Source organism: Propithecus coquereli, unplaced genomic scaffold (genome assembly GCF_000956105.1).
Source record: "Propithecus coquereli isolate 6110/MARCELLA unplaced genomic scaffold, Pcoq_1.0 Scaffold748, whole genome shotgun sequence".
NCBI classification, from domain to species: Eukaryota; Metazoa; Chordata; class Mammalia; order Primates; family Indriidae; genus Propithecus; species Propithecus coquereli.
The window spans coordinates 1046450-1057022 of NW_012153596.1; the positions used below are offsets into that span (position 1 = coordinate 1046450).

The 10573-nt window shown below is 48.6% G+C and overlaps 1 protein-coding gene across 1 annotated transcript in view; it reads left to right on the plus strand.

Moving 5' to 3' along the window:
- The first annotated feature begins 5232 nt into the window (after positions 1-5232).
- Positions 5233-10573, plus strand: part of ATP6AP1 (ATPase, H+ transporting, lysosomal accessory protein 1) — a 9588-nt gene continuing 4247 nt past the window's right edge. Inside the window, exons 1-5 of the mRNA XM_012661974.1 lie at positions 5233-5404; positions 5614-5740; positions 8434-8508; positions 8797-8990; positions 9473-9513. Of these exons, the coding sequence (XP_012517428.1) occupies positions 5280-5404; positions 5614-5740; positions 8434-8508; positions 8797-8990; positions 9473-9513 (562 nt within the window). The 5' untranslated portion in view covers positions 5233-5279. The remainder of the gene's footprint in view (positions 5405-5613; positions 5741-8433; positions 8509-8796; positions 8991-9472; positions 9514-10573) is intronic.

Below are 10573 nucleotides of genomic sequence, written 5' to 3' on the forward strand. Positions count from 1 at the left end.
AATTTTAATTAAAAAACTGATGCGACCATGGATATAGCTAACTCAACCTCATGAGACCTAACTAAATTTTCACAAAAAGACTCTTTATTTAAACATTACTAATTTTGTTTTGTTTTCCAGAGTCCTGACAAATTTTAAGTAAACAGCAAGTTTACCTTATCTCTGTGACCTAGAACCTTAGAATCTGCCAAAGCCCTGTTCAAATATCCTCCCTCTAGGCCCAGGGACTATCTCGGAAGAGGGGGCGTGTGAGATTGTAAGGGCCGATTCGGAGGGATGGAATTAGTTTAGACCCTCCAGATCAAGGAGGGGCACACAGAAGCCTAAAGGGATACTAACTGAAATGCTTTGTCTTTTCAGACCACATGCTGCAAAGATCCATCCCAATTGTAAATTTTTTTCCTATTTCCTATAGACTCAGAACTTCCTGAGTATAATTTTTCTCAGTTATGGATTTAGACAAAAGGAGATATAATGAGTAATTTATCAGCCACCTTAGTATAAATTACTAAAGAGACTAAAATATTATGACACAATAAAAGTCTCTAGGTTCGCTTAGCTTAAATATTAATGATGCTTATATTTGCTACAAAACTACCACTAAGCCCAAGAATATAGTAGCTCAAAACTTATAGGTGAATTAGTTTTGTAGCCTTGCCTTTGACATTTTGGATTTTATTCTTATGTCATTTAGAAGATTTTAAAGTGCTAATGAGTGCCTGACTACCTCCGGTCCTGTTTGGCTTAAAATATTTAATTGGCTATAAGCCCCTTTTTGGCTCTTCAGTTCTCTTGGCCACAAGGGTCCCACCGAGGGACTGGGTGGACCCAGGGCAGGTAGCCACACCACCCTGGCAACGGATGGGACAAAATAAGAATTTGGCCATAGATGCTGCCTCTGACAGATCTTGCCCAAAAGGGGGGAATTGTGAACTAAAATAAATTTTAAGGCTCACCCCCCCCACTGGCTGACTAAATGGACCCCCTCGTGGCCAAAGGAATACCCTAAAACTAAATTGCCTGCCAGGAGGAAGGAGGTCAGACATGCCTTATCATGCCCCCCTCCCTTCTTGGTGACATCCTTTGTAACCCATTAACAGGCCTAAGGGTATGCGAGACAAAGCTGCAGGTCCTCAATTTACACAACAAATCTATGTCCAGTGGCTTATCTCTGATAAAGAGCTCCTTATGTTGAAACATTCCAAGCCTCTAGACAAAGCTTCATGTCTTTAACCAATTACAGGCCAAAGAATCTTTTAACCTACCTATCAATTGTAAGTCCCCGCTTCGCTTCGAGATGGCCCACCTTTTTGGGCCAAACCAATGTATGCCTCCTATGTATTGATTTATGACTTTACCTGTAACCCCTGTCTCCCTGAAATGTATAAAACCAAACTGTAACCCAACCTCAGCGAGTCCACTTGCTCAAGGCCTCTTGGGCGTGGCTACGGGTCATGGTCCTCAAATTTGGCTTAGAGTAAATCTCTTTAAAATTACTTTACAGACTTTGGTCTTTTTTTTCCGTTGACAGGCTCTTAAATACCTTGAAGGGAAGACAAACATCAGGCAAGTTGTCCCAGAAATGTAATCTATTATAACATCTTTTGGAGAAACTCATTGCCTATTTTTTTGGTGAGCAGGATGGGGGCTAATGAGAAGGTAGACATGGTGCTAGTTTTATTTATTATTTGCAGTGTCAATGGAAAAGAAGCCAAACTCTAAAATAATTTTAAAGACATTTATTCTGAGCCAAATTTGAGGATCATGACCCAGAGCCAAGCTCAAGAAGCTTTGAGCAAGTGGACTCACTGTGGTTGGGTTACAGTTTGGTTTTATACATTTCAGGGAGACAGGGGTTACAGGTAAAGTCATAAATCAATATGTAGAAGGTATACATTGGTTTGGCCCGAAAAGGTGGCCATCTAGAAGCAGGAGCTTACAGGTTATAGGTGGGTGTAAAGATTCTTTGACTTGTAATTGGTTAAAGACAGGAAGCTTTCTTTAAAGGCTTGGAATGTTTTAAGATCAGGGGCTCTGTTAATCAGAGACAAGCCTGCGGATGCATATTTGTTGTGTAAATTGAGGACCTGCAGGTTTGTCTTGCATACCATGAGGCCTGTAAATGGGTTACAAAGGATGTCTCCAAGGAGGGAGAGGGGCATGATTGAGGCATGTCTGATCTTCCTCCTCGTGGCAGGAAATTTAGTTTTAGGATTTTCCCTTGGCCAAAAGGGGGTCCATTCAGTCAGCCGGGGGGAGGGGGGAGCCTTAAGATTTTATTTTAATTCACAGCAGTTACATTTTGGGAATAAATTCAGCAACTTTGCCTCAGGTGTTTTAACATCTCAGCATCTCACCAGCTATTAAACAGAATTCAATCTCCTACCCAGTGCAGAGTGGGCGAGGACAAGACATGGCAAAAAGAGCACCGAACCAAGAGTCCAACAATCTGGCTTCTAATTCTTACCTGATCATCAATCAGCAGTGTGATCTGAGACAAATCACCTTGCTTCTCTTGGTCTCACGACTACGTCATTTCAAGCACTCATGCAATTCTGCAATGGAAAGCCCACTAGGACAGGAGTTCTTAATCTTCGAAGGGGCCTGAGCCCCAGAAAAACGCACTTGTGCACAAACACATGATTTTGAATAGAGTTTCATGGGGCTCACAAGAAACCAACCTACATCTCTAACCTCTCTGCTTTACAGTAACTAAGACACCAATTTCTGCTTGGACTACTCCGGTGACAGGAAGCTCACTATTCATAAGGCAGCCCATTATACTATTGAACTGTGCTAGAAAAATAAGTTCTTCATACTTAACCAAGTTCTGCACACATAATTTCTACCCATTGGTCCAAGTTCTCCACAAAAAATCAGAAAAATCCACAAATGAGAAAAATCAGGTTCTCTCCTGTTTATGACATCTCTTGATCTCTCTGAAGACTGTTTCTAAGTTTTAAACGAAAATAATTTATGGGAGAGGAATGTAGATGATTCGCCATGCAAATTATTTCACAGTGTATTGTTACAAAGATACATGGTCTTCCACCTCACCCCAGATATGCCAAACATCCAAATGCAGATGCTAAATTCCAAATAAGCACCATCGCTATTAATCTGGATGGATCTAGGTTTTGCAAAGAGAGGAATTACTGTATAAAAATATGTTGAAAGAAACAGCACAGTCTTTGGGGAAAAGCACTGCATTAGGAATTAGAAGATTTGGAGTAGAATCCTGGCTCGCATTCCAACTACCTATGCACTGTTGGCCAAGTCACTTAACCTCCGTGAGCCTGTTTCTCTTCTGCAAATTGTGACAGAACCGACCTCACAGAGATGCTGAGAGAATTAGATGATATAATATTCATAAAGCTTCTAGCCCAAGCCTGGCACATAACAAATTCTCAATAAATACTAGCTCCGGTTCTCAGTAAGCTGAGTTTCATTCGATGCATTCAGCGCTCTTTCTCGAATGGGATTCCCCATCCTAAGCCGGAGTCTGTGCTCTGAGCTCTACTATGTTTTCCTTTTTAAATCTGTCAGATTCTTCTGCAGGATTTCCCCATGGCCATGGGTTCCTCTTGTCTCTCATGTCACTAGGGCTTAAAACCACTTTCTCAATGGCTTCTGGGAAAAAGCAAAGTTCAAGTCAACAATTCTCACCTCACCCAGCTCAGGCCTGGACATTGTCACTTGGGGGGATCCCACAAGCACCCCAAACTTAACAGTCCTCAACTTATCTCATCTCCTAGTCCCCAATTCAGAGATACTTAAAAGCCACCCTCAGCCGCTATCTTCTTCGACTGTATCCTGTCAGGCCCACCTCCTTTTTCTAGCTCAATTGCCACCATCCTAGTCCTAGTCTGAACCACATGTGACAATCATGACTACAATTTTATAACCAGTTTCTCCAACAAGTGGAGGTGATCAGTAGGTTGTGAGCTACATGGGACTGTGTTCAGACAATAAGGCTGGGCTGGAGTTATTATGTCCATGGTGTGGTGGCTCCTAGAACCTAGTCCTGCCTTCCTGCACTGCAGTGGCTGGGAAAGGAGAAACCCCCAGCCCCCACTGCTTCTTCACATCTAGGGCTCTGGAAACAGATTGAATTCTGCCAATGAAATGCACTCGTATCTACTCACCCCCTAGATTCTGCCATTAATACTTTAGTGTCCTTGCTTTATCACATACCATCCTTTTTCTATTTTATTTTGGTGCATTTCAAAGTAAGTTGCAGACATTAGTTCATTTGCTCCTAAATTAGCATACATATCCCTAAGGAGAATTCAAGATTTGGTTATAGTTATCATTTTATTTGTTTGTAATAATCACCAGTTTGAGAAATCAAAAACGACACAGAAAAAGATAAAGGTCTCCCAATTCGTTTGGGGCAGTGTCTCCCATTTTCTGACTCTAGCTGTCACTCTCTCTTCCATTTAAGGCAAATTTAGAGAAAGGACAATCCTGTATCATGTTTCCATTTCCTCATACTGGGATCGCTCTTGCCAGAGTCTCCAGTTGTTGCTAAATCCAAGAAACATTTTCCTGTCCTCATCTTACCTGCCTTTTGGCAGCAGTTGACACTGATGTTGTTAGTCACGGTGCCCTTGAAACCACGCTTCTCCCTGGGGTTTCCCCCTCCTGTTTGGATGGGGATCAGATCTCCCTTCTGGACCCTCCTCTCTGCCCAGTGTAAGTGCTGGTGTTCCTCCGGTGCTATCCTGGGTCCTCTTCTCTCCTCACTCTCAAGGGATAGCATTCTCCTCTCACCTGCATCAGACAGCGTCCTTCTACGGGAAAAAAAGAAACCACTCTTGCGATTGTAAGCAAAAAGGAGATTAAAACAGGAATTGGCCAGCGCAGTGGCGGGCGCCTGTATTCCCAGATACTCAGGAGGCCGAGGCGGGAGGATCGCTTGAGCCCAGGAGTTCAAGACTAGCCTGGGCAACATAGTTAGACTCCGTCTCTACCAAAAAAAATAAATAAATAAATAAATAAATAAATAAATAAATAAGGGCCGAGCCCAACGCATGCGCGGAGCAGGTCGCGCTCAGCCCCGCCCCCTTTCCCACTCGCACCATGCGTGCCTGGAGATACGTACAGCCAACCAGTGAAAAGCAGCGGTCGTGAGTGGCATCCACTTGGCCCAGTTACCTGTGGTCCTGGGGAGCAGGCCTGCGCCCAGGCCAATGGCGGAGCGGGGCGGAGCTCGGGCTGGAACCGCGGTCACCTGATCTGCCGCGGCAGAGGCGGCAGAGGCTGTGGAGGCTGAGGCTATGATGGCGGCGGCGGAGGCTCCAGTGCGACTGGGGATGCAGTGGGCCGCAGCATTTTGGCTGCTGGTGGCAGCGGTGGCAGCGGCGGAGCAGCAGGTGCCGCTGGTGCTGTGGTCGAGTGACCGGTGAGCGGGCTAGGATGGGCTGCGTTGCGCGCCGTGGCGGCTGAGGCACCCTCGCCCGACTGCGGGGCTGTCCTCGGCAAGGGGTGGCGAGGTCCAGAAGGGGATCGTTCCTTGCTTAAGGGCTCTCGCAGCGACTCGGCTGGCGACAGAGGTCCGGCCCCTGCGCGTTAAGCCCATGGCCTGACATCAGCTTTTCTGTCCCTTGTCAGGGACTTGTGGGCTCCTGCGGCCGACACTCACGAGGGCCACATCACCAGCGACTTGCAGCTCTCTACCTACTTAGATCCCGCCCTGGAGCTGGGCCCCCGGAATGTGCTGCTGTTCCTGCAGGACAAGGTGCGCCTGCCCCAGCCAGCTCTTCCCCGGTCATCAGGAGGCAGGCAGGTCCCCTCCCCCCACGCCACTGACGCCCATTTCCTAAGGGAAGCTTCAGTGACCTTGTCCCAACTGTAGGGAGGTGCGGCTCGTCTCTTGGGAAGGCCTGTAGGAGAAGCTTCAGTGGGAATGGTGAGAGCAGCAGAAATGGCACTGACTTGATTGCAGGAAGCAACGGGTCTGAGGCCAGATGCCTACTACTAAGTCCCAAGAACTTTAGATATTATCTGACTTGCTTCTAGTATGGTGGAGATTGTCTATATATGAGAAGATTAATGGTGGAGGAGGAGAAGTGCCTTGCCCAAGGTCATACAGCTAATGGGTGACAGAGTTGTAATTCTAACTGTAATGATCATAATAGGGATAATTGGAAAATGATCACTTATTTAGTACTTCACAGGTGCCATGTTAATCTGATGTCATTGTCTTGGTTTTACTGCCAAGGAAACTAAGTTTTGTACAGGTGCCATGATTTCCTGAAGTTTCACAGTTTTTAGACACCACATTGGTTCCAGCCTGAGTCTGTCAGATCTCCCCCTACCCCAGTTTGTACTCCTAACCAGCATGCTGTTTTCTGTCCTATCCATACCTCTCCGCCCCCAAAGCAGGGGTATAGACCCTGGGAAGATTGCAGGACAGCATAGGATTGGTGTTTGGGAGGCTGTCAAGCCTCTGCTTGTCTGTCTTTGGTGGCCTGTATGGCTCATTCCCCTTGTGGTCTCACTCAGTTACTGTGTGGGCAGGTGGTGGTGGCCCGTAGTCTTTCTAAGAGGTGGTAAATAATATAGTCAGACTGGAACTCAGTCCCAGTTCTACTAAACCAGCCTTTGGATGCATGGAATAATCTTTGTGAATGATAGTTTCTACACTGTAAAATAATGACACCACCTACATCAGAGGGCTGTGAGGAGTAATTCTTGAAATCCACGTAAAACATCTAGCCAGGGTCCCCCAGTCTTAGGGCATTCATTCCTTTGCAAAATATGGAGTGCCGGCCGGGCGCAGTGGCTCACGCCTGTAATCCTAGCACTCTGGGAGGCCGAGATGGGTGGATCGCTCAAGGTCAGGAGTTCGAGACCAGCCTGAGCAAGAGCGAGACCCTGTCTCTACTAAAAAATAGAAATGATCTGGACAACTAAATATATATAAATAAATTAGCCAGGCATGGTAGCACATGGGCACATGCCTGTAGTCCCAGCTACATGGGAGGCTGAGGCAGAAGGATCGCTTGAGCCCAGGAGTTTGAGGTTGCTGTGAGCTAGGCTGACGCCACGGCACTCTAGCCTGGGCAACAGAGCAAGACTCTGTCTCAAAAAAAAAAAAAATATGGAGTGCCTATTATGTTCCAGGTATTTTTAAGTGTTGGGGATATAGCTGTGAGCAGAGTAACCCAAGCCCCACCCTCAGGAAGCTGACATTCTTGTGAGGGTGACTGGTAAATACTAAGTCAGTGTATGATACAATATCACTGCTGTGGTCTTTAAAGAAGGAAGCAGGCTGAGGGGACAGAGTGACTGGGGATGCTGTTTTAGATAACGGTGATCAGGCAAGACCTCACTGAGGAAGTAATATCTGAGCAGAGACCTCAGTGGAGGGAAGGAGGGAGGCAGCCATGTGGCTCTGGGGGAAGGACATTCCTGGCAGGGGAACAGCAGATGCAAGGGCCCTGGGTATGGTGTGCTACTGGTGAGCTCAAGGAAGAGCTGGTGTGGCTGGAGCATAGTGAATGAGACAAAGGGGTAGGAGATGTAGGAGGTGGTCTGCAGGTGGCCAGAGGGGGGAGGTCAGTTGCAGTGGAAATGTATAAGAATGCCTTGGGCTCTGTGGAGCAGGGAGTGGTGTGACCTCTTGATTAAAGAAAACCCACAGGACCCAGCAGTGCTTCCAGTGCTTTCAGACTGAGAGCCCAGGCAGCAAAACAAGGTCAAGGTTCCTGGTCAGAGGGAGGGGAAGATGGGCAAGTGTGTATACTAAACAGAGTGAGGCTAGAGAGGCTGATCTAAATCTCTCTCTGGGCCTAACTGGGAAAAGCCAGAGGAAGCTGGGGTTGGGGTGGAAGGCAGGAGTTACAGGACATCTCTAGGTTGTAGAGATGAGATCGTATGGATGAGGTCAGGGTTCCTACGGTCCTGAGAGCTCTAAAGACTTCAATGCTTCCTCCAGCATACTCTATGATCTTCACTTCTCTCCCTGTCCACCAAAAACAGGTGGGGTGGGGAATTGTCACCCTCCTTGAAAAGGGTCCTGTCCACACCAGACATAGCCTGCTCTCCTTTTCTCTGACCCCTTCCCAGAAGGTGTGCCCCACAGCTTCCCTCCCCACAGCTTTCTTCTTCCCTCCTCAGTTCCTCTTGTCTGCATGGGTGAGGCCGCTGACTCCTACTCCTGTGGTTACCACACGTCAGCTGCCTGCAGATCTCTTCTTGACCCCGTGACTGCCTTTTGTGTCTTCTCACCCTGCCCTGAGAGTGCTGGAGGGAAGAAAGCCAGCCTTCCACCCCCACCCCCACCCAACATCTCACTCCACCAGACCAAATCTGATTCTAACTGAGATTTTGCTGGTCCTGAGAATGCACAGGGAAGGTGACTGCCCCCTGCCCTGGTCCCTGTTACTTGTCAAACCTCCTGAGATGTCTCCCCTGAATCCCTATTAGCTGAGCATTGAGGATTTCACGGCATATGGTGGTGTGTTTGGAAACAAGCAAGACAGCGCCTTTTCTAACCTGGAGGTAAGAGTCCTCTTCCAGCCATGGGCCATGGTGTCTGTTCTGTGCCTGCTCTCCCAGCACAATAAGAACTGTACTCTTAGGAACCAGAGATGCTGGCTTTGGGGGTAGAAAGGCCTGGGGCCTGAGTGTCAGGGGCCGGGGGTGTGGGGCATTTTCTTTCTGACACATGAAGGAGACCCCTGTGTAGATGTGGCTTTCCAGAGGAGAGCCACCAGAGAAGTTTGGGGGGCTAGCCCAGGCCCACTGGTCCCTGGCTAACTCAGCCTTCTGCCTCTTCCCTGCCCCTAGAATGCCCTGGACCTGGCCCCCTCTTCACTGGTGCTTCCCGCCGTCGACTGGTATGCAGTCAGCACTCTGACCACTTACCTGCAGGAGAAGCTCGGGGCCAGTCCCTTGCATGTGGACCTGGCTACCCTTCGGGAGCTGAAACTCAATGCCAGCCTCCCTGCCCTGCTGCTCATCCGCCTGCCCTACACAGCCAGGTACTGCCCACATGGCCTAGTTTTCAACTTTGAGGCCCAGAGAACAGTGAGGCTCTGGGCTCTGGTGCACAGTTTAGCCAAAGATGACAGTATTCCCCACTACCTTGAAGCCCTTCCAGAAGGTCCCCTGTATGCCCAGAAGAGGCAGGAAGGGTCTCCTGCCAGGCTTGGACTCAGGAGTAGGTGCCCAGCACTGAGCCAGGCTTGGCAGGCTTCCAGAGATGAGGCAGGTGTGGGCCCTGCTTGTGGGGAGCCCCTCACCTAGCCAGGCCCTGTTCACAGAGCCCGGGGAGAATTCCAGGCAGAGGTGCTGAGGTAAGCAAAGGTGCAGGAAGGCTGAGCCCGGTCCTGGCTGAGTGTGCATGCAGGCTCTGCGAGTGGGGCCAGTAGGGAGAAGAAGCTGGAGGGGCAGACGGAAGGGTGGTGGGCAGTGGAGAGCTGGCTCAGGCCACCTGAAGGCTCTGACACTCTCTCTTCCACAGCTCCGGCCTGATGGCGCCCAGGGAAGTCCTCACAGGCAATGGTGAGTGGAGTCAGGGAGGATGCACGTCCTTATCTAGCCCTTGGGCTGGGACCACAGAGCTGGCCCACAGCTCCAAGGCCCCTCCTTACTCCCAGACAGCGTTCCTGCTTCCTGGATCTGTGCTGGCTCCTGGGCCTCATCCCTGTCCAGCTGGCAGATGTGGCCTACTGTACGGGAGCCTGTGGAGCTAGTTTGTCCTCAGGCAGCATGAGTCCTAGACTTTCGGATTTAGTAGACCAGCAACATTTTTAAAAACAATTCTGAGGGCTTTTTGCTATAAAGGACAGTCATTTCCATGGAAAGGTAGTTGGAAACCTTCTGTGGGTGGATACGGCATTTTCTATATATGTATTTCCTCATTTCACTTAGGTAATACTTGGTGATGACTGAGGCCACAGTGTGGTCCCAGGAGAGGCTGGGGGAGAGGGTGGGATGAGAAATAGATGCTCTTGGCCAGGCGCAGTGGCTCACACCTGTAATCCTAGACCTCTGGGAGGCCAAGGCAGGAGGATCACTTGAGCTCAGGCATTCAAGACCAGTCTGAGCAAGAGTGACACCCTGTCTCTACTAAAAATTAGCCGGGTGTTGTGGCATATGCCTGTAGTCCCAGCTACTCAAGAGGCTGAGGCAGGAGTTTGAGGCTGCAGCAAGCTATAATGACACCACTGCACTCTAGCCCAGGCAACACAGCAAGACTCTGTCTCAAGAAAACAAACAAACAAAAAACACTGCTTTCAGATGGTCTAGAACAGCGGTCCCCAGCCTTTTTGGCACCAGGAACTGGTTTCATGGAAGACAGTTTTTCCACAGACCAGAGGCAGAGGGGATGGTTTTGGGATGATTTAAGTACATTACATTTATTGGGTACTTTATTTCTATTTTTATTACACTGTCACTTGCCACTCACTGATAGAGTTTTTTTTTTTTTGTTTGTTTGTTTTTTTTTTGAGACAGAGTCTCACTTTGTTGCCGGGCTAGAGTGCTGTGGCGTCAGCCTAGCTCACAGCAATCTCAAACTCCTGGGCTCAAGCAATCCTCCTGCCTCAGCCTCCCGAGTAGC